General features: G+C 38.4%; 1 protein-coding gene across 2 annotated transcripts in view; it reads left to right on the forward strand.

Annotated features, from left to right (window-relative positions):
- Window positions 1-5430: 5430 nt before the first annotated feature.
- Window positions 5431-25497, forward strand: part of acap3a (ArfGAP with coiled-coil, ankyrin repeat and PH domains 3a) — a 55062-nt gene continuing 34995 nt past the window's right edge. For both annotated transcript variants that reach the window (XM_057319506.1, XM_057319507.1), the window contains exon 1: window positions 5431-5597. In XM_057319506.1, coding sequence (XP_057175489.1) covers window positions 5551-5597 — 47 coding nt within the window. In that variant the 5' untranslated portion in view covers window positions 5431-5550. The remainder of the gene's footprint in view (window positions 5598-25497) is intronic.

The raw sequence follows: 25497 nt of genomic DNA on the forward strand, positions 1-25497 counted from the left end.
AGTAACAGTGAGAGGACAGGAAACGAAGTGGGTGAGACGGGGATGGGATCGGGAAAAGGACCACGAGGAAAGGACTCAAACTCGGGTCGCCCGGAGCGACAGCGCCATATGTTGGAGCATTAACCACAAGGCTATCGGCTCCGACCCTAATATCTATTTTAAGCAAATTTAGATTGCATAAAAATAAATTCTAAGAAAGTTCAGACACGAGAGTGTTCTCTGAGGGGCCTGAGGCTTCATGCCGTCAGACAGTAAAACACTTGTTCGCCAATAGTAAAGTATGCACAATTTTTTTTTAGAAGGGATAAATAATAGATCACAGACAGAATGTAGTAAGTAGTGGAAAGTGCGCTCGACAGAGGAAAACAGAGAGAACGTGTATTATAGTATTGGCAGGTAAGTGCCAGATTTACTCCGGTGGTTGTGGCACCTGCAGTCAGAAATGATAATGTTACATGCCATGTGTTCAAAAGTCACTGACAGTCTTCTTCCGTCTGCACAGAGAGAGAGAGAGAGAGAGAGAGAGAGAGAGAGAGAGCTTTGAGAAGCACTGGGATGAAAAGTAGGTCATTCTCCATGAGACTTGCATCTCTCCAATAAATCCACAGGACAGCAGCACATGTGTCTACAATAAGACGGAGAACAAGAATCTAAAATAAACACAGGTGGACAGAAAAGTGAAAAGTTTGGTTAATTCTGTGACATTTCACAGGTTATACACTCTTAATGACTTAAAAAAAGAAGAAAGATAGAAGAAAGAAAGGAGTGTAAAAAATAAATTGTATGCAGTGCCAGCTTATTATGGAACAACTTTAAAGACAAAGATGGGACGTTTCTTGTAAATCTCTCTCTCTCTCTCTCTCGCTCTTCATTTCTAATTTAGACTGCTGACTCAGCCACGAAAAAAGAAAAAATGAGCTTTGATCTATAAATGTCTGGGAGAAAGCTCCGGGTTAATGTCAAGAGAACGGGAAGAATTTGAAAATATCTCATTTCAACAACAGAGTGGAGAAGACTTCATCTTCAGAGGAGATACATGATGTTCTCATGATGTGACAAGGACAGATTCATTGTTTGAGTGCTCAAAATAAACCCTGTAAGTCGTGCTGAAAAGGGAAAGCGATTTGCTGTTTGGTCAAACATGGACCACGTCGCCATAATGAAAACACTGAGCTACTGGACAGTTTCATTTATAGGAAATCCTGATGAGCATAGAAGTTTAAACTAGAAAAAAAAGAATTAATTGGATCTAATTTTTATTGTTGCATTGTTTAACACTAATGTGTTAACGCATTATCATACAGTTAACAGGAAATGACATCATTCAGATTTACAAGAACAACTTTCTCTCTGTGGCACAAAACTAAACAAATAGCATTGTGTGTAGGTTTGGAGTAAAATCGGCGTGCATCCCTCCCCCAGGCTGTCCCACTTCCTGTGAATTAATATTGGCCTCTATTTTTGCCTTCAAATAGGAATTGAAGGCTTAAAATGCTCTAATTTAGTACTTGCTACAAAAAGTCCATTAGAACAGTTGAAGTTTTGATGTCTGGATCACAGATTCAAAATGGCTATTACTGTATTTAAATATGAAGAAACTCTTTGTGTATGTTTTTTATTATTATTAAATAGACAATGGGAAACACAATGGGCCTCATTTATGAAACGAGCGTACGACCGAACACTTGGCGTACGGTCGTTTCCACGCAAAACTTGGTATTTATCAATATGGACGTGAGCGGTTACGATCAAATCTCACAACAGGTCTCAGCTCGTGTACGCAAGCTTTGAGATAGGGTGAAGGTATGCTTTACCCTTTTGATAACTGATAAGGAATAATGACAAATAGAAAGATAGATTAAGTTTTTTTCGTTTAGTATAACAATGTAAAATTAGATTCCAATGCGATTTCTTATTTTCATTACATAGCCTAAGTAAAATATTTTCTTTCCTAGCCTTATTACAGTAGACTTTATGATCATTTAAATGTTTAAAATTACAAGGTTAATGGGTGCTTTGGTGTACAAAACTTTAATGAAATTTTAGGTTATTTCTAAGATCATTTACTACAAGTAAAATGTATAATTAAAAGTAAAACGTTTAAAAAAACTACAATAGGCCTAATCAATATATTTACAAGCAATGGGTTAGTTTACCTATTTGCAAGATGATAGATTCTTTGTTTGACAAATATGCATTCTAATGAAAACAAACACAAAACACATGATTTAATGTTTTTTTTATTTGTGCGATGTTCACTTGGGGGTGGAAGCACTGGGTCACAGCTCGAGATTGCCTGGCTTTGTGTGGCAGGCTCCAGGCCGGTTTGTGGGGGCAGAAGACCGCTGGTTCTTGCCTCTGACAAATCTGAAAGAGAAAAAATAAATGAAGCAAACATAAAACTGTGTGTACTTGATTTAAGCAGCTTGAAATGCAAGATTAGCAGCACCCCGTTTAGAAACATGCATCCGTCTCCTCCGCCATAGACCATTTTCTCTTCACCTAAATGAAAAAAGTTAAAAGTTGTATAAAAAACATTTACACATTTAATTGCGCCGCAAAAATGATCAGTAATTTACATCTACATTCGTTTTTACATTAACACATTAATGTAACTCAAACAAAATTCTTTAAGACTGAAGTCAGATTAATTTTGTTTAAATTGAAATGCATTATACAACCAAAGTAATTTAAAGCAACAACAATACTTTCAGTGTAAAAATAATAGTGAAACAATAATAATAAATAATTAGCGGTCATTTTTACCATATCTAGTAAATACTCTTTCCAAACTGTTTTTCACTTCTTCGGATTTCGCTTTTCAAGGTTAAAGTTTACATATCTAAACCGTAAAAGTTCCTCCTTTTGGCCGGATTAATTTCTCCTTGTCGCAAAATCTAGGGGCGAGGCGTCTACACCCACGAATTTAGAGGGGCGTGATATATAAATTACGATCGATTTCAGCCTCCGCATTTATCAAGGTACGATCATTCGTACAATGAGATTGGCGGTATAGGAATGTTTGATGAATCACACGTGAACCCTGTCGTAAGATGACTTCTGCGCATGGATCTGCGCTCATTTCTACGTTAGATTGATAAATGAGGCCCAATGTCTCAACTTCTCCAGGAGTTAAAGGAATAGTTCATCGTAAAATGAAACATTCTGTCATCATGTATTCACCAGAAGAAGATTTTGTGTTCATACAGAGGAAGTCAATGGGGTCCAGTGTTGTTTGGTTACGCTTCTTTTGTGTTCTGCAGAGGAAAGAAAGTCATACAGGTTTGGAATCACTCAAATGAAGCTGAATAAAGGAAAAAAATATTTTCATTTTTGGTCGAACTATCCCTTTAAAATTCCAGTTATGAATTTCATTAGCTTTTAAAACGATAATTCACCCCAAAATAAAAATTCTGTCATCCTTTACTCACCTTCGAGTTGTTCCAATTCTATATAAATGTCTTTGTTCTGATGAACACAGAGAAAGATATTTGGAAGAAAAACGATATACGGTTTCAAAGAGACAACATAAACAAACGTTACTGCGCGTGCGTGCGTGCGTTCGTGGACTGCCCTTAACTTCCGGTACACATTCGCAAACAATAGAGTGCCTGTAGATTATTTCTGATAACAAGCAAAAGAAACCGAGAAGAACCGTTACTTGGTTTAATTTGTCTCTGCAATATTTTGAATTTAGACTGCGATACCAAGCTCAACCGCTAGAGGTCAATGTACCATACGGTTTCTTTAAATACGACAAAACTACAGGCCCCATTCAACATTTATTGTATTTATTTAATGAGAGGACAAAAACACGCACATCAATCTCAAATGGGTGCTCGACCAAGAGTGTAAACTGTAGTAGTGTTACTACTTGTATTTATTTAATACAATTATTATACAATAAAATTATAATGTAAATTAACATATATAAATATAAATAGTTATAGCCGCTTGCCAAACATAGACCAGAAGTTAATTGCAGTCCAGGCGTGTGCGTCCAATATGAAATGGTCTATAACCAAACAATTCTTGAAACCCATTGACTTAAATTACTTTATATATTTTTTTGTTCTGTTGAACACAAAAGAAGATATTTTGAGGAATGTAGGACAGCAAACAGCTCTGGGGCAATTTTGACTACCATTGTCATTTTTCCTACTATGGTAGTTAATGGGGTCCAAGAACTGTTTGGTTATAGCATCCGTCCAAATATCTTTCTCTCTGTTCAACAGGTTTGGAACATCTAGAGAGTGGGTAATTCATGACAGAATGTTCATTTTTGGGTGAACTGTTCCTTTAAGTTGCAGGATGAGCAAGATCTTACATTTCATGGTGGTCTTTCATTTTACAGTTAATGCACATATGAAATAGGTTTTGATGTATGTATTAACTGGGTCAGTCTCACAAAGTGTTTTAATGGACAGTGAGGTAGTCCAACAGTTCTGTACAATATGATTTGTACACATTTTATGTAGCTTGTTAGGAACAGAGAACATCATATGTTTTATGAACCGAAGGCATGAGCATCAAATGTATTTCTCCATCTATACCAGGCACTAAAACAATATCATTCCAAATGTGATTAAATGTCATGGTGGTGGTTGTCCGGAAGGTGATTTTCCAGCCATTTAATTGAACTGGTTCCATTTCCGAGACCTGATACAATTAACATATAACAAGATGGAGAAAAGAACATTTCTTAGACCTTAAGCTGTCATCAAAGTTAAAACATTTGTTGAAAGATTTTTTCCATGCTACAGTTACGTTTCCCGTAGGAGCGGAAAGCGGATAATTCATAGTCTAAACGTTCTTGAGGTGAAACGGATGAATTATAGTGGAGTGTGTGTGCGTATGGCTTTCACGGTCATGATTTAAACGGTTGCACACAAATATTCCTCAATGCTAAATTCATTAAGGGCTAGTTTTACAGTCTTATATGGCATCCTTCATTCTTAACCACATAATAGGAAGATGTCCTATTCAATATCACCTTTGACTTCACTTTCTTCTGTAAAGCAGAATTGGAACAAGTATTTTGAAAGGTTGTTTATAAATCTCAATTATATAACATGTAAAAAGACACATATGACCTTTAACAAATCACTTCTGCACCTCATGCAAATACAGATTGACAATGGGGTGTGTAGTTTTTAACAGTTTAAGGGATCATCTCTCATCTCTTTGGCCTATTTATATGATCAGACTGTTAAGGGCTAAGCTATTTTCACACAAAAAGTAAAAATTCAAAATAACTATTTTTAAAACCAATCAAACATGCACGTAATGGTGGTGCGACAACGAATACATGTTTTATGTATTGTTATTTAGTACACACCACAAGTAACATTCTCACGTTTTTTCCAGAAACGAGAACACGTTGATGATCCCTAACTCCCGTTTTAGGAGCGAGCGTTTGAGATTAGTGTACTCACTCACTCTCTGCGTGTGCAGTAGAGGAGTACAAGTCGCTGGGATCTCTTGCAGTTTTACTCTCCTCTCTAACGGCGATGAAATTTCACTTTTAATCGTTAAGGAAAATCGTCCACGATGACGGTGGATTTTGAAGACTGCGTCAAAGACTCGCCTCGATTCCGGTAAGATGCGCGATTTCTCGTGATTTAAAAAAACGCCGCGCTTCACGCCGTTTACAACCCAAGGGTTGATTCAGTGAATTTTACTTTGATAATGTTTTATGCCATTAATTCAAACTATAAGAATTCACGTTTATATTGTGTTGCTTTTGTGTTGTTCCATCTGCCAATTCTTCAGTTATCCAGTACTGTTGTTGTGTAGTTTCATGAATGAATTCATCGGTCTGGCTTTGATCAACCTGTTTCTCTGACAATGGATGTTAATGCAAAAATAAAGGCAATAGGCTCTTATTACATGTTAAGTTTTTATAAATTAATGGTGTCCATCTTAACATTTATTAAACAAAACAGGCCATTTTGGCTCTGACATTAAGAAAACTCTCAGCAACAGTGTGATAGGCAAGGCGCCTTAAATGGCTAAAATACGGGACATCTGAAAGAATGAAGGTTCGAAACCCAAAAGGATTCTCATGTAGGCTACTATGCCCGTTGTGCCCTTTAAACACATTATTTAAAGCCATAGTTCATCCATTTAAAATGTATTTTATCATCTGTTTTTACCCTCATGTTACTTTGACATGATTTTATTGAAGTATGACGTCATTATTTTCTGTATAGCACAAAAGAAGTTTGCATGCAAAAATATAAGTGCTGTTTTCCATACAATAGTGGATGGTGACTGCAGCGGTCAGTCTCCAAAAGGCACAAAAAGCATCCTTATAAAATAGCCACATGACTCATGCACTATATTCCAAGTAATATCAATTTAAAATCTTGTTTAAATTCTGCCCTAGTTCCCAAATCCCATTTATCACCACGAGAACATATTCATTTTTGGGTGAACCATCCCTTTACCAGCAGTGAGTCTACCGTATGTGGCCATGAAGTCAGTTGGATAACCTCTAAATGTTTTTTGAATACGATCAGACATTACATCAGTCATCTGGTGATTCGGATCATCACGGAAAAAAACTGCATGTCTTTTCCCAGCATCTTTGGATAATTCTGTATAAAACTCTTCCGCGTTATGATGTTCTTCTAATGACTTGTTGTAGTATTTATTTAGTAATTTATTTAGGTTTATATAGTAGTATCACTGTTAATTTAAGACCTTTCGCTCACTTGATAGCGGTGTTTACTAATTGTGTGAGAACAATGTTTGGCTAACTATCCAATCGCCAACAGTTATTGATTTTCCATGATTCACTCGACGTAGTTTGCATCCCATCCGCTAATGTGTTGATGTTGATCTCTGGGGATTCCAGTTTTACTTTGACTGTGATGACCAAGACACTGAATCATGCTTACATTTTTTGATAGTTGATTTCTTGTTTCATTCGAATGAATGTTAAAATACTTTGCTTTAAAGGTGAATTGTGTCATTTCTAAGCCACTTCTGCCAAATAATGACTTCTTATATTAAGGTTTTTAAAATATTTAAATGACACACTTCATCTTTAAGTTACGTTGTGTGATGTAAGCAAATGATGTGAATGTTAAAATTGAAGCAGTGATGTGACGTCTAGTTTAGTGTAGGAAGCCCATGCATTGTAATCGGGATGCAGAGCGAGGAACGGCACATCGTCGTGATAAGAATTCAAGTAGGGCTGTCGCGATAAACCGACGATAAATGTCACGTGATTTATGCACGGCTTTTGAGTGAAGTACGGGAAAATGCTGCTGCATCCGAAAGCCAGAGGGCGCTCTCCTGCGGAAACTGCAAATACGCACTGCAGAAGAAGACCATAACGCGTTCTAGAATCTAGGAAATGCCTATGGACATCTTTTTATCACTGTTACTCAAGCCTCATCAGGTATTTTTATGATAATAAAGTATATTTATAATGATCATGTTTGACGGGTGTTGCTTTTTCAAATGCACATTATAAGGGACTCAAACTCGCACTGCTTTTAGATCGAGCAGCATTTCCTACTGATCCCAGAGCCGTGCTTCACAGACAAGCTACGCGTTAAAAAAATATCGACACATTGCATATCGCAGCCAGCTTGATTTCAATAGGATGTAGTGGTATCGCGATAAATTATCGTGCAGCCCTAAATTCAAGCCAGATTTGCACCTATTTTGAGTCTGTTGGTTTCCTTATGAAATTATTTCTCAGATCATTTTTCTTGGCATGAGAAGGATAAAACACAACGTAGCAGCTCAGCACGGACGTGTAACTCAAAATGACTGCGAAAATTCCTTCCCCTCCAATGACTCTCTTGACAATATATTCAGAGAGGAAGGAGGTACGATGGTACAAACATTATGGCGAAACATGGGATCTAAAGAATTCCGAATGTCCCACGCACCGGCTCTCGCTGTGACTGTGGTTAGCCCAGAGAACCCGAGGTTACACAAATAAACCGGCATTCCTTTTACACTCACATCCCCACCATCAGCTCCAGTTACTCCCCACGTGAGCGTGTGTGTGAGTAAATCCGTGGTATAATCCCTGCTCCAAATCAAAGACTTCCAGGTTTGGAGGCAGCGCCTTAATGGATGCCATCTGCCTTTGTGGGTCAGATGTGTTCGGTCTTTTGAAGAGAATGGTAGAAACTTTCTAATGTTAATGGAGAAACTTTGTTTTTATGTTTTCTAGAGAACATGAGTGTTGCCGAAATCTCACCTGTGATGCGAGGCTTGAGTGGGTGTTTGCCAGCGCGTTGCTGCGTGGTTGATAATGTGTTCTAACTATTTGCATTGCATTGTTTTGTGGTTGCTAGGGTGTTCTTGGTGCCCTTGATCTCCATATACAGTACGACTCGGGTTCTTCCTCCAATGTAGGTGTATAGACCTCTTCAGAAAACGTAAACAACACTGGTCCAACACTGGTCTAGAAGAACTTCCTGTTTCACTTTTTTTTAACACTACACAAACGTTTGAACAGAATACAACCAACAGAACATTTAGAACTGAATCGTAATGTTAAACAAATATCTTGAATATTTAAGTGTATTTATTTAATAAAAGTAAAATGAAAAAGTAAAAGCATCTGGAAGTGCTTCTGGAACAGTGTAGACCTCTTGCGAAGTGGTCTATAGGATATTTTCACTCATTATAGCGCCTGGCAGACAAAAAACAAAGCAAGTCTTGATTTTAGGTCAAATTGAATGTTTGTTCTTGTCCGTAGCACTCAGAAAAATAAATTCATCCATTTCGTTCTGTTATTGCTCTGTCAGTTATTTGGTCTAGGGTTTTCAGTCGGACTTGCAGAACAAGGATGCTGCTTGATTTATGAAGTCTTGTAACACTTCGAAGTGCGTAACACTGGTGCTATCCTGGATTGACTTTTGAAGCATTTGGGCCACGGCCGGTGCACTAATGGCTCTTTTATGGAGGTAAAAGCTGTTACGTAAGGTCTCAAGAGGTCAAGAGCCAAGAAACAGTCAAACTCCTCGTCCCGTCTTAAAAACTGAATACAATCTACCTCATTCACTTGTTGGTGCATGCTGTGCATTACTGTCGCATGATTGACTCCTCACACATCTTTGCAATTCACAAATATCCATTGCTGTAGTCTGGATCGGTTCTCGCCAGTATCTTTAAAACCATGGCGCTGTGAATGCAAGTAACTCTGTGAATGGTGTTTTGAAAGGTCAAGGCCACAAAAGCACCAGTCGCTTAATGTAGCATCACATGGCATGCTTTCACTTTGCTCATTCTCTACTGCAGTAAAGAAGAGAAAAATGCAATACAGGATTTTGTTGCACTTAACCATAACGCTGAAAAAGTCTACTAGTCATACTATTTTGTGCATGGAGAGAATTTCAAGGCTCAGATTTTTTGAGTTGACCATTAACCGGCTCTCCTATGGTGTCACTTCCCAAATCTACCAACAATTTCATTTGCTTTTATTAAAAATTAGTGTTATATTTGTAATTCGACATATCTTTCAGGATTAGTGATCTCTTTATTGTAAGACTTTAGCAAACTTTAGCCGGACCCTCATTTTGTGAAGTGCTGAAACATTTGGAATGTGAAGCTGATTGTAGCCACCTGACCAAATATTATTCATCTTTCTTAACTCGCGTCTGCTGTGTCACCTTCCCTTGCAACCCCCACAGCGAGCGCTACAATACTTTCCAGAAGTTACTCATTTCATTTTAAGTTTTATTTCATGCTGTTTTGCTGCTTGCTTGGTTTTAGTGAGTTGCTGGCAGTACAAATCTTGTGGTCATTTTCAAGTTATTTTACGGTTTTCTTGAGGGCATTGCCGAATGCCGATGTCTTCTAATAATGAAGACGCCCAACTGTGGCTATATTCATTTATGACCACTAAATCCTCCTCTCTAGTACAAAACTGTATTTAATAATGAAGATGTGTTAGTTTTGTATTATTATGATCCTAGAACAGAACATTTGGTAAACAAAATGGCATATTTTTGTTCTTTACTAAATCTCTGTTAAGTGGTTTGACGGTCAAATGACTTCTGTCAAAATTATTTCAAAATCAGACAAAATGATAAATTGGTATTAAATTCAATCTGGGCACCATTCAGTTTTTGCTTTTGGTGTCTTGTCTTTAGATTTCTTTAAAGTTCCCTTGTGACTTTGACTGTTATTGACCAATTTGTGTTAAACTCATGAATGGCTCTGCTGTTTTTTGCCAGATATTGAGGGAGGGGGATATATCCTCGCTGTGCTACTGTGACTCTTGGGACAAATTCAGTGTATGATTCACGCATGTATCTTCTCCAGCTTATCAGTAGAATGTTCTCATTGTACACGAAACCTCTCCGTCACACCGTCACACTTGCTTCTTTCACCGGAACGGATCGATGGGGTCAAGATGATTGGAGACCAACAGCTGTTAGAAGTGTAGCGGAGTCTCTTAGCATTGACTCATGGTCATGTGAGGAGTATGACTATGAATGTGGAACCACATCAGACAATAATCTTAAAGACCAGAATCAAAGTAGCTCAGTTGATATGATCCCTCTTCCACCAAACCGTTTTTGTTAATCTGTCCTGAGGCTAATTGTCGTCTCATGACTTTGCATTCAATTAGCAGACACTTTTCTCCGAAACGACTTTGTCCTTCTGTTAAAGCCACAATATGGAATATTTGGACTGCTAGATGGCGCACTTTCGAAACAACAACAAAAGTCGAAGCTAAATGACGTTATGTATGAGAGTGCAATTATGGGACATGTCGTTTTCACCATCCAGAGGCGTATGGAGATCGCCCATCATGTTCACGGACGAGGTAATGAATTAATTTTATTTTATGTCATCGTAATGAATTAGCTTGCAAGAAACGTGGAATGTAATGCTACGTTAGCCCGAGACTGATATTGGACTTTGTCCATTGATTTGATAGCATAATGCTACACAGTTTTACATGTTTAAAACAGTCATACAGTCGTCGTTGTCGTTGCGTGTTGCCGTAGTTTCTACAACCGGAAACTGAGGGTAGTGCGGAGCAGCGGATATTAAGTCACTGATATGCGACAAATACAAGGGAGACAAGGGACGGGCCATTTTTTTAAATAGGAATTTCTCTGGATTTGCACATTCTTGGGAACATTTGGGATAATGTAAGTACACAACTGCATGAAATATATCACACTGTGCAAGTGATTTTTGGATATTTCATAACAAAATTCTTCCATATTGTGGCTTTAAGTGGGTCATTTGTTTATTGAACAAACACTGTTGTGTTTTTGCTGCAATTGTTATTTACAATTTTAACAGTTTAATCTCTGAATTTGAAGTTGACTTTGTTGATCAATAGAGTTTAATTTTATACTAAGATGATGACGGTGACCTCACTAATCTATGTTTACAGGTTGTTTTTATCTATGCTTTAAAGCTATTTTAAACAGATTAAATGTATTGACTTTAGATGTCTTAAATAATTGTTGCTGATGCTTTGGCTGGAATTAGAAACAATGTCATGTTTACAAGGTAGACATGACTGTTTACATTTAGGCATATAGCAGACGCTTTTATCCGAAGCGAGTTTTTGAGAATTTGTTAATAAAGAAGTGACCTGTATATTTTATAGTCTTTTTTTAGTTATTTAGATTTCAACATTGTCTTCTCCTAATAAAATAATTGTGGTTGGTCATTTTACTATAATGTGAACCAGGCCTCAAAGTTAAATTGTGTTGAATTTTGTTGCATCAACAATGGTCTTTGTCGCCTCAATTCTCCTTAAAAATGAGTGACTTGGTCACCTTGTCGCTACATATCTGCAATTTCTATGCATCATTTGGGATCAATTGCACTGCGTAGAAAGACTTGTTTTGTGTCTCCTGCGGTCAGAGAGGAAGAACAGTTATTTATGGCCGACTCTCAAGGACCGTCCCCATCCCACAAGTCCTCTGAGAGTCCGTTCGGTGCGGTTTGCTTGTTTTTGAAGTTCTTCTTCAAGAGTTGCTGTTGTTTCGGGCTGGAAGGAATTTCTGCAACATGCTCTTATTTCTTCTGCTCTATTTCATATCAACCTCCTGTTCTAAATGTGTGCCAGCAGGGCCCGATGTCTTCGTACGTCAGGACCCATGTGATCGGCGAGCCAGATGGGTTCAGACAGCCACTCCCATAATTGGGTTACTATCTTCTGCGCTGCACATCGCGGCCCCTGAAGCAGTGCGGTTGAAACTGGTTTCCAGGTTTATGTAGAGGTCGTACTATGGTGTCTAATATAGCTGAGGGTATCTAGGACCGTTTTAAAACAATCTTGTGTACTTTATAAAGAGCTAATTTGACCCCCCCATACTTCATGGCATTAGAAACGAAATCAATTCAGTCTTGCCCTGAAAGCCTGTTAATTCAATTGACCCATTTCTCCAATATTAAATAAGACTGCGAGAGACTGTCACTGAGGCTGACAGAGATGTTCTCCACATCTTGTTAACACCATCAGCGATTGTTCTCCATCGTTGGACGACGGCCTCGATGTGAAAAAAACAGGGATTAGCTCAGAAATTTCAACGTTTTGGCTAATCGCGGATTAGCCCACATTCCCACTTGCAAATAGTCCCGGAACGTCAAGGTGTGTGGATGGCAATGGTTCACCTTTGCTTAATCCAGTTGCCAAATCTGAGGACTATCAGTGAAACGTTGGAAAACAATCATCTAGAAACTACTCTTATCATTTAGAAGTCTAGTAATGCACTTCAAACCACTCAGAACGCCAACTACATAGCAGCGCCCTGGCAACTACTTGACATAAGAAAGGTCAAATAAAACAATAGATTTTTTTAGATGATTAATTAAACTATAAAAATGAGTGACTTATGCAAAAAAAGAGTGGTTTATGCAAAACCTGCGACCATGATGCTGCACTTTTGTGAGTGGTTGGGGCGTTGTTAGGGTGTTTATGGAGGCTAGTCGGTTTATTTCTGGCTGTAGGTGAAAAGAGCCCACAGTCTCTTTAATGCATGTTTTCATGCATTTTTTTGACATTATATATACAGTATATAGTCAGATCCCTTATAAAAGTAGTATCACACCTCACAACAAGGTTTAATTATTTTCAATGAATTTATTTTCTTTGATTAACATGCATGATTTGCGGTATCCTTCATGTTTGTAGTGTACAGTGTTAATTATTAAATGCCTTCTCATTTGTAAGTCGCTTTGTAAAAAGCGTCTGCTAAATAGTTTCGCAGAGATGACGTATTTTTGAATGCAAAAACTCAGAAGCGCGTTAGCATTTTAGCACTTCCGGTTACATCGCCCTAAAGTCAATAGGTTTTTTGAATGGGTCTTTGGTTAAATGCCTAAAATAAGACCCGTGGTTAACAAAACTACAAAATATTTTCACATTATTAATCTATGACACACCAGTTATTACCAGTGCGTGATTTTTTTAAAGCTTTATCGTGTCTTAAAATGGCGGTTGATAACAAGTTGCTAAAAGCGGCTACATCCTTTGGTGGGGACGTTTGACGTCATCGTGCATATGAATCTCACAAATAATGCAACATGGCACAAATCTCTATAAACGTGGAATGCGTATTAATTCTCTGAGTAATTACTTACCAGTGAACACGTTTTAAATAAAGTTTAAAAAGTTTTTAAAGGCTCTTTGGTGGTGATGTTGATATCAAGCAACCGTAGTGTATTCTGTTCATTGCTTTCTTCTTCTGCCGATTGCTGTTTTTGAAGCCTTAATACAAATGTTGTGTTAATCTGTAAAGATGATCTTGATAGACAAAACGTGTGAACATCATAAAAACCGTTGTTAATCACAGATCTTATTTTATGCGATCTTTCAAAAGTATATGGGAAAAATCCATAGCTTTCGGTCGAGGGGACCAGTGTAGCGCTAACTTCTGGGTTAGCCTACAAAAATAAGTCATCTCTGCGATACTCTAAATAAATGTAATCGTAAATTTACACGACAGGTTATATGTCGAATATTCGGTATGCTTCATAGTAAAAGTGACATGTAATGTAACGGTTCCCACTAATAAGTCCTCTCAGCCAAGCCAGAGATCTTTAAGGCGTTACACAGTGTCATCTTGTGAGGCAGGGGTGATGTCTTTACAGGCTTTTGTGTACAGCCTGACGGTTCTTCCTGTCTACAAAAGCTGAATAGCTGCCCCATTCACATACCACCACACAAAAGCGTTGCATTTTAAAAGGTTTGCAAATCTGATTTACGCAACATGAAGAAAAAAGTCTAGGAGAGCACACCACGAGTGAAGACCCACTGAGCGAAAGAAGTGTGAACGGTTTATTAAATGACAGGCAATCCAATAACACTGCTGGACTCTTTCTTTTTTAAAGATTTATTTTTGGCGTTTTTTTGCCTTTATTTGATAGAGAGAGTGACTCTTTTCAGAGAGGACAGGAAGCAAAGTGGATGAGAGAGAGGGGGTAGGATCGGGAAACGACCACGAGCCGGGATTCGAACTCGGGTCGCCCAGGACACACCGGCGCCAGGACTCTTTCTTGAGAAGTTCTACTGTTGTTTGGGTGATGATGTAGGTTTGTTGGGGGTCTTTTTTGTTGACTTCAGGCCGTCACACTGCTGAGGAAAATCACATTGTTTTTGCTGTTGGTTTCAGGATTCTCAGCCTCACCTCCAAAGTCCAATTCAATTCTCAGCGTCTGTTCTCAAATAACCAAGCTCTCAGATTTCTGTCTGTTAGGAGGAAATCACTTATTTTACAGAAAGAGGGTTTGATTTCTACGTGCAATTCTGGCTGTTATTAGTGTTCGAGATATTTACAGTTACACGCTTGGTAAGCAAAACCAAAAGATAATAAAAAACAATGGGTTTAAAGAGTTTCCCATGAATCCCCCCTGTTGATAGATGATGTTAACCTCCAGAGATGACGCCTCCACAGGAAGAGCCACAGTAATGCTGACTGGGACCTTCCATTCATCTGTTTCCGGTCAAACATGAAGATGCGCAAAATTTCCTAAAGTACCTGTAAACAACATTCAGTCCCACTAAACACAAGGAAGAGCTGTAAAAAAGCCCCTGAGCGTGACTAACAGGTTGATGTAATGGATCTCGATTGGGATTAGCGTCATCCACCCACCAGCCTTCCACTTCAGTTCACCCACACAGGAGGTGCTCAGCAGGCAGCTATGGTTTTATTAGTAATAAATTCAGTTTATTGACAGTAAATCACTGCTCCCTGTGGATTATCATAAAATATCAAATGTTTTATCATTTTTTTCACCCTCACATCATTCCTGTATGATTTACGTTCTTCTGCAGAACACAAAAGAAGATATTGTGAAGGATGTTGTTAACCAAACAACATTGGCCCCCATTGATGTCCATTATATGAACACAAAACCACTGAGAAATTTCTCAAAATATCTTTGTAATAAAGTTCAATAGAAGGGAAGGAAGGAGGCGGGAACCGGCATCATTCAAACACAAAACTTTAATCAAAATAAATAAACAATAATCCAGCAAATAAAAGGCCGGCAGCCACCTCACGGTCGACTGCCGGCCACACGAACATAAACAAACTTAACCTGTTTCCGTGCCCGGGTCCTCTCTCTCGATGGTCCGGTCGCTCGTCCTCTTATGCTCCCGAGCTCCCCCGTGAGACATGCGGGGACCGGCGGTCGCACGGCTGACACTCGTTGCCACTTACGCCGCCGGCCCCGCCTTACTCGCCCCACTGCTCTCGCCCCGCCTTCCTCGCTACAATCTTCTTTTGTGTTCTGCAGAAGAAAGAGTCATATACAGGTTTTTAACGAAATGAGGATGAATAAACGATGAAAGAAAATGTATTTTTGGGTGAACTTCCTTTATCATACTGCTGAAACAATAGTGTACTATAATGTGGTCACATGACCTTTCAAAGCATGCATGTTACATGTTTCATTCAATTATCTCAAGCAAATAAATGAATTCAACTTTGGTTAAAATTGTCAAATTTGCTATGCCTTTGGTTCATTTGTCATACCGTAAATGCAACATTGAGTGCATTGCATTATGGGATACAGTATGCTGTTTGTTTGAATTGTGGACTGATAGAATACGGCATCTGGATATTCCATGCAAAATGTTTTAAACGGAGTTTGCAAAAATCATGTGGATGTTAAACATAAAGAGGTCATCTTTGGGAAGTGCACTCGCTTGGAAGTGCGACCAGCAGTGTGTCAACTCCATAACTGATACCGCTCCCTTTATTTAATTAACCATAATGCACTTACAGTATGCTGGGAGGGACATAATTGGACCAAATCCAATATATTCTCAGTAAGTGCAGGTGCTTTGCTGTATCTTATGGTTTCGTCCTTGTTCTCAAGGTCTATAGCTGAGATTCTGCCGGCGTGGTTGTATCTGGGCAGAAAACACTGGGAAATGATTCACATGTTGTAAAGTGGCCAGCCGGTGTAAGGGTGGGTATTAGGACCCTTCTGTTTTCTATTAGTTTAAAGATACACTATGCCTGGATGGGAATAGAAATGTGGCTGTAGACATGTTGTACCCTCTGTAGTGTATACTGCTGTACTTTGCCCTGTGTGTATATTTACATCTGTTTAAAAAAGAAAATTCATTTCACTGTATCAGATTTAATGAATGAGGTGGAAGTGTAGATTTTAACAGATGTGATTCGGTATGTACAGTACAGTGAAGAGGAAGTTTTCAGAGAGAACATGGCATTAACCTGACTTCTTGATTTTGATTTCTTTCTTCCCTCTTAGCCTGATTCTCGTGCCTTCCAGTTCCTCCCGTAGTGAAGTGTGTTATTGAATCGTGATGCCTTTCAGCCGCCGGGTCTGCTTTCTGAGATGATGCTGACGCACATCTGGAACGCATACAGGCATCTGGTTCTGATCGCATCAAACCCACTCGCTTTCTCAGCACTCTTGGGGTGTTTTCCACGCCCTGCGCCGTCCTGTCCCTGTGTAGCACAGGAAACACATATGGATGACAGTGGCCTACTGGAATTTTAACGGAGGTTAGGCAAAGTCAGCAGGGTGTGTTTGTGTGTGTATGATGGTTTTCTCCAAAGGATTTGAAACCCTTTTTTAATCGGTGGGTCTTTTTTGCCATGCACATTGTTGAAATATTTTGATTAAATTCGTCTTTACTGTTGTAATCACGGCTAGGATGTTCAGGTTGGTTGCCAGGGTGTTGCTTTGCGGTTGCCAAAAGGTTTCTGGTCGTTGCTACTAGTTGCTTATGCATCACTACATGGTTTCTAGGGTGTTGCTATGGTGTTTCGGGATAGTAGCTGAGTGGTTGTTTATTCTGCCTTGTACTGTGTTAAATGGGCCTTCATTAATGGTTTTATGTCAATGTTAAGTGGATGCTGGCATGTCTCGGGAGAGCTTGCGGTTTGTGTTTGGACTCATTGAGGCATGAGGGAACTTCCTGATGTTTGCACACCACTACGTGCTTGAGTCCCTGAAGACCCGCTGCGTTTTCAAGAGCACTAAATATATAGCAGTCACGTCCATCAGCACAAAACAGCTGAGCTAACATTCCTCACTGTCCGTTTTTATTTTAACAGTTTTAATGTTTCTTTTTGCAGGACTCCTGCTATTTAAACTATTTGTTTTAAGTCTTCAATCAAAATATGACACTATAATAATTTACATTGAATAAAAGGTTCAAAGCTTATTGGAAAATACTTGAAACTGAAAAAGTGGGCACTGTATTACTATTGGCTATAAGTTTAGGTTATCTGTGATATACCGCCACATCCAAATTTAAAATTATAAGGCCGTGTTCAGACTTGACTTCTTTTTTGACAAGAAAAAGTTGACAAAGGTGCTTTTTTAGTAAAACAAAATGCTGGCAGCGTTTGGTTACAAATAGCAGCCGAACGCCATGACTTCGGAGGCAGCGTCTGTGTAGGAAGGCAGCCCAGAGAAACAGATAGGCAGCGAAACAGAAGTCTATTTGAATTACAAACAGAGAGCGTCTTTGCAATAGCTAATCACATAAAACTATAATCCTAATTTCTTGCTAGAAATGCAATCGGAAGTTTTTGAAAGTGAAGATTAAATTTACATTTTTACAAAACTATGCTCCAACGGGCGTTTCGGCCGCCATTTTATTTTTCCGAGCTTGAGCCTTCGCGACCATTCACGTTCCTCTCATGTTGTTATGGAAACGACAGGTCTCTGTCATTGGTTAGCTGTGAAAAAGGAGCTTGACGTAGGCCGTTTTTTTCAGAAAAGTTGAACTTTTTTCAACCTCAAAAGACGCCCTGAGCTGCAGAAAAAGATGCCGGCACTGGCGTTTAAAAAAGCGCTCGGGACGTTTTTTGAAAACATGGTTTACTCCATAGGATTATAATGTAAAACAGACGCTAGCAGTCTGAAGTCTGAACACGGCCTAATGGGTTCTAATGAGTTTCTAACGCCTTTTGTCGTGTCGCATCACGTCGGTTGCGTCCGGTGTAGACACAGTCTATCAGCACAACGATGACAAATATTATTCACAGGGGTTTACATGACTCTGTACTGTAGGTTCCTGTCAGTGGTGACAGGCCTGTGTCAGTTTACTTCAGATTATGGAAAGTTTATCAACATCCTGGTCCTGAACTCACAGGATGACACATGGTGACGTCGAGCGTATTATTGAACAGAAGTCTGAGGAAACATCTGCTGGAAGAAGACAGGAAGAACGGGCATGACCTTTGACCTCCCCGTAGGTTTGTTTGTGTATTTATTATGGACAGTGCAACTTCATTGCGTCTTTTTTGTAGTCTTCTTAGAAATCCGGTCTCGAGCTTTCCGCTGATGTCAACCAGAATGGCCGCAAACCAATTCGCATTGTGTTTGAATGTAAACAGAGTTCGAGCAATTAAACAAATGCGAGAATGTTTCAGTTTGACTGTACAGTTCGTACTGAATCTACTTCAGGAATTTTTACAGAATTCCCTTAGAGGAACTAAAGCTTCTCGTGTCTGGTATGTTTTTCCAGAGCTGTCCAAACTACAAGTGCAGCCCACAAAAATGCAAGATCGTCAACCAAAGCCAAGACTGCCGGAACATCAAGACTTTCTTTTATTTCTCTTTTGTCTCTTTTTCTCAGCATATGGTCAGAAACTGACATGATTCTTCTGCTCCCTCTCTTTCATTGCAGACTAGACTGAAGGTTGTGACAATTAAACAATTCTTTCGCCCCACTAATAGCGCATTGTGAGGTCTTATTCTCACAGTCCGCGTACCCCGTCTGTGTGACTCTTCATATCTCTCCATTGACATTTTTGCGCGCTGGCGTCACGTCAGACCACCCCGAGCTAATATAAACCAGCTTGAGAAGCCAGGACGCTTCACATCCTGAATATTTATCGTCTGCTCTGCGTCTTCTCTTATGGACCTGCGTTTGTGTCTGATACATTCCTGCGCTTGTATTATGTCTAGCTGTCATGGTACTACTCACGTTCATGGTGTTCCGCCGTAACGCCAAGTGTCTTAAAAAAATGAAAGAAGCTTAAACATTTAAAGCACTTCGACCTATGTGATTAAACTGGCGTGCCAAGTGAGATATGCTTAAAACTACAATCCATAACTTTGTTTTTGGTCAAAATCAAACAAACATAAGTTATTGAGCAGGTACATAAAACTGTCGTTTTACCTTATCGTGATTCACAACCGTAAACTTTTATTAATAATTTATAATTCGATCTTTGTGGTAGGATTTTGCTGGACGTGTCATTTAACGTTAACCCACAAAATTGTAACTTGAAATTGATTTTAAACAGAGACTGCAATGTAGAGGAAAAAGTTATGGATTACAGCTTTAAATAATTCTGTTTTTAACTTAACCCAGTTTGCATGTTTTAGAGTCAAATTGAAGTAAATTTGGTTGGAATGAAATTCATTTCATTCTCTCTGTTTATCACTTACATTATTTATAAGTGATCCTTTTATCTTTTATTTTAGCTTAGAAATATTAAAGTAAAAATTGGAGGGAATAATGTAAGATGTGCTTGGTCTGGAATGTTCATTCAGCTCTGTAGCGGGAACAAAATGTATAGGAGTATTGTGTGCTTGACTTGAAAGGGTTAATGACATCACTTCCTCTTCATGACAGCCTTTGTTTGGCTGACGGACTTTATGTCTGTTCTGCACGGGCGGTGGCCTAATTGCAGCCCACCAGCAAAGAAAGGGCCTTTGGATACACCCAAGCATCCCTTTCATTGACACCCGCCTAAATAGAGACATGTCTGGTACAGTGAGAAACAGGAGAATTATATCCACCTGGAAAGTTATGGGAAAAAGTTCATAGAGAAAATGGTTTTGCATGATGTTGAGTCCAAAGTGTTTAAGTATACTATACTATTACCATGGTACAGTAGTCTTTCAGACAGACTAGACGTTGCTGAGATATTTAGGTGACCAATACCTGACACATACCCTTCACGTTAACCTTTTCTTGCCTTTTTGTATTTTCTTTGTCATCTCATGACTGTTCCTTCCACCATCCTGTTTTTATGACAGCTTTGTCAGTCATTTTCCTTTGCTCACCCGTCACGTCCCTTTATTATGTAATAGTTTGCTGACACTGCGAGGTACCAAAGCGTGTGATTTTTAAAACGCAGGAAAATGAGGTTTTGGGATCATTTGTTCAGATTGTAACACGGTTCAGGAGGATGCGACGGGTCAGTGCTTTGAAAGCCGGCTGGCATCCATCCCTCTCAACCCCGCAAGACCCGTGCCGGTGATTTAATGACCCCAGCCGTTCTCTGTTTAGGCTTTAATCCCTAAGGATTTACCCATAAACCTCAGCGTTGGGCGGACTGCTCTCAGGGTTTAGCATCAACTCTTGTACAAACATACAGTGTGAATCAAATCCCAGCAGGCCATAGTGGAGAATGCTAATGCTAACAGCCTGTCCAAACTGTGATGGCTGTTTAAAAAAATAAAGTCACAATAGTTTTTAAAGTGTTTTAGGGAGTAATAGAGATTAAGGACACTGTAAAAAAATATTCTGTGTCGTAGTAGATTTCATGAAATGAATTGAGTAAACTTTACTTAATGCAATTGTGTTCTTGTTTTTTTAAACCAAAATTAAGTTAAAATTACAGAAAAAATCTCGGAATTCTAAATGCACAAATTATTGAGTGAATTCAACTTAATTTGATCATGTTCAACCCACTTAAACTTGTATAAAGGATCTTTACTTAATTATTTTGTGGTGGGACTACATTAATTATTTTTGTTAATTTCACTAACTGAGCAGTGAATTTACAGTTCCCAGCATGCTTTGCATGCAACAGCATTAATAGAGTCATTTTTGTGAAAAAGTGCTATTTAATGTGCTTTACAATAAAATGAAAGACTTGATTGAGTTTATTGTTCAGTTGTCAGTTCAGATTCTGTTTGTATTTTTGAGTTTCGTGGTTACCATCGTTCAGAAGAGCGGTGCTTGTGCTTAGGTTACGGGAGAGCTCATGATGTGTGTTTTTGTTTCACTCAGTGAACATTAATGGTGCTAATTGCACATCATATATGTTGTAAACCATAATACATGTTAAACTGAATTTAAAAAGGATCAAGAAGTTTACTCCAATGCTCATATTAGTATTTATTATGTGACTTGTGCTTAAATAATTTAGGTCATTTTACTTGATTTATTCATGGAATATTGCGTTTAAAGTACTTACAAATATTTTGTGTAATATTGTTAGCATAGTTTTTTAAGTGAATATCCATGTCATTTTTTACAGTGAAAGGATAAAGCTCTGGAAATCAGATTTAAATTTAGGCTAGAATAATTTTTTGTTTCCCACAATTGTGTTTATATTGCTGTCACCAAAAAATAATAAAAGCTATAGTGTCAAAAAAATTCTAATAAATTGTTGAAAATTAAAAGTACTCATTATTGCATATCATTAATCATTTTATTAATATTATTATTATATTATATATAAAAACAGTTGTTTGTTTTACATAGTCTCTGGATATTCTTTTGACAGATGTTACTTCTATATGTAGGTCTGGATTTACCATTGTAATATATTGCTATGCAGCATAAACACTTTCCAGTCTCTGAATGTAATTTGGAGATGCTATGTTGCTTTGTGCGTTTGTGTGTGTGAGGTAAGACATGAACATGTTTATTTACTGGCTGATATTAGGGAGACCCCGGGGCCAGTTGCTCTCCCTGCAGGGGTCATAGGTCAGGCTGCAGGGGCAGGATCACGTCAGGACGATGAGAGCTTTGGCCTGCAGTTATTGGCTGTTTTTGTACATTTCTTGCATTGCATCCATTGTATTAAACTGTGCCAGCACTAAACAGGCTAAAATAGCTCTGTGATTTTAGCGCTGTTTATTTTAGATACGCACAGATTTGGTTCAAAGGATTTATTGTGGCGCCCTGAGCTTGTTTCAGCAAATGTGTGCAATCTTGCGTCAGTTTGAGCTGTCAGACTTGGCGATCACATCGATCTATTTTGTTCTGATATTTTGTCAAAGCCGAAATGTAAACTTGGTGTAGAATTGAATGGTTATCCAGAATATTCCATCTCATCCCTGTCGGGGCTTTATCTCCTCGTTCAGATATTGGATGTGGTCGAGGTTGTCAGAAAGGAAGTGATTTCACACCCCTGCACGGATTCACGCGTTTGTGTCCTTCCTTGTTTATTTCCTCTGATCATATCAAGCAAAAACCAAGATATCATAAAGCTCCTTTGCAGAGAAGTCTTAAAGGGATAGTTTACTCAAAAATGAGAATTCTTTGATCATTTATTCAGCTTCATTTCATTCTAAACCTGTATGAGTTTCTTTCTTGTGCAGAACACAGAAGAAGATATTTTGAAGAATGTTAATAACCAAACAACATTGACCCTAATTAACTTCCATTGTATGACATAAAACCACTGAGACATTTCTCAAAATATCCTCTTTTGTGTTCCACAGAATAAAGAGTCATATACTGATTCTGAATGACATTGAGGTGACTAAATGATGACAGGTTTTTTTAGTTGAACGGTCCCTTTAAATCCTATTGGAAAGCCCAATCAACCTTGTCTTTTGTAACCAGACCTTACAGTAAAATATAGATGAATGTTCCACAGTCCCACAATGGTAATAGATCATGTTTCAGCCCTTCAGTTATCAGCTCAGATCTTAACCACTAGGCTACACATGCTACTAGACCTCCTATAGACATTCCCACCCATGACTGGGTGACAGGAAGTGACCCTGAGGTTCGGTGGGCAGCAGAAGGACATTCCTCCAGTGATGGCAGCTCAGCTCCATCAACACACCCCGAGCTGTGGGAGCTCTGTCTGTCCTGGCCAACATTTCAGTTGACCTTTGAGAGCTGAATCGCTTCATTTCATGTGCTATAATCTGTGACTCTTCCTGCAATGAAATGGAAATTGCAGTTTTGTGGCTTTGAGCCCATGCGTGTTGACCGTGAAAACATCGGTATGCTTGTGTACTTTTAAGCAAGTTGACTGTCTCTCGGTTTTAAACCATATTCTGTAAGTAAGGGATAATGTACAGGCAGCCGTTTGCGTCGGGTCCTGATCACCCTGTTGGGGCTTATTTCTGCGATAACAGCCCTCTGCTTGTACATTATCCCGCTTATTACACGGCTAATTGGCACATGAGAAAAAAACTGGACATGAAGTGTGTCCGGGTTACAGTGTGATATTAGTTTTGAAAGGTGGTTATCTGGGAATAACGAACCTGTAAATGTCGCGACTGGCCAATCAGAATCAAGCATTCCAACGAGCCGTGTAATAAGCTTATAATAATGATTTATAAGAACTGTTGGGTATTCTGGAAATGTCAATTTGCTGTCATTTGACTTCAACTCACATAGACGGTTTTAGCAGGAACAACTTAACCGTTAAGTGGCCCAAACTTGACCGCCGCAAAATATCAATAACTGTTGAGTAGTTTTAATGTAAGTTAATACAATTAGTATACAATAAAATATTAAATTTATCATAATCATAAACAGACCAGAAGTTAACTTTGGGCCAGGCGTGTGTGTCCGATAAAACCGCCTATAAAGAAAAGTTCATAAATTACATTTTAATGTTTCAAACAGTGATGGCAATGTAGATGCAAAAATGAAGGATTACAGCATGATTTATCTTTAAATGTAATGGGGGTTTTTTGTGTATAAATTGTAGTTTTTCAGTGTATTGGTTTGTAGTTTCTGCTGTTAAATGCATTTTTCTTCATGTGGGCACAAACTCACGTTTTAATTGGAAACAGGCAGAAATCCTTACTTGCCCAAACAGAGAAGGAAGAAAAGAAAAATTGTGTTTGTGTAACTAACTTGCTGACCAACTAAGATTGTTTTAATGTGGAAAGAAGTTATATACATCTTACTTTTAAATGTTTCAGTGAGTCAGGCTTTTTCTGGGCATGCACGCTGTCTTGTTTAAAAAAAAACAGATACCCGTCCAACGTCATTCTCAGCTGCTTTAGTCCGTCTGCAACCCGGACACAGAAGCTTTTGACACACTTAATTCAGTCAATACGGCCACAAAAAGATCATTAAAACACAGTAAAACACAAATCTTTAGACACTTGATTCTGAATGGTCAAATGGATTTCATAGGGTAGATTTAAATATATCTGTATAATAAATGCTAAAATTGTCCCATGATAATAAATGTCGTACATAGGGCTGTCACGATTATTAAATAATCGTCTCATCGCGATTGTTTGACCTCATTGTGACGGTTTCAGATCATCGCAATTATTGCACATCTCTATAGAAAACACAAGGAGGAGCTGCAGTGACTGCATATTGCGCATTTTAGTGTATATATTGTAACTAAAGTATGATAATACTGGTAAAATGTACCAACAGTCACTTAATTTTTTTTTAAAGCATGTACCATAAAAAATCTGTAGTACAATTTAATATTATTTAAACTAATCTGAATGTGTAAACCAGCCTACCAAAGTTTAATTAACATAGAAGTAACATTTTACTGTAGTCTTGCAAGTGAGAAAAAAACAGACTAGAAGCTTTTCTATGACTGATGGCATTTTAATGGTGGCTTCAATTCACACCTGATCAAACTCGTTTTACATAATTTTGGCGACTGATGACATGTATTATAGACCCTAAATATATGATGACCCCATTTTTTAAGAGAAAATAAAACATAGTCTTATATTCATAACAATATGGTTGTTTTAAAGCCGAATCAAAAATGTATGAGAATTAAATGTCAAAGCCCTAAAACAGACAATTAATCGTCCTAATCGCAATTATTTATTAGACAATTAATCGTCAGCCAAATTTCATAATCGTGACAGCCCTAGTCGTACATAACTGCTGGTTTCATGTGTCTTAAATCATTCTCATTCTTTCCATTTTTAAATACTTTTTAAATAAAGCCCTATTTTGGTAGTCTGGATGTACATTATCCCTTCAGAAAACACATGCCAGTGATAATACATCTCCGCCCTTGAGCTGAATTACTTGCCACGTCTGTGTTTGTTCAGTTTGTTCAGACCTCTCCAAAAAGCCACAGA

Source organism: Triplophysa rosa, linkage group LG21, assembly GCF_024868665.1.
Source record: "Triplophysa rosa linkage group LG21, Trosa_1v2, whole genome shotgun sequence".
Lineage (NCBI taxonomy): Eukaryota > Metazoa > Chordata > Actinopteri > Cypriniformes > Nemacheilidae > Triplophysa > Triplophysa rosa.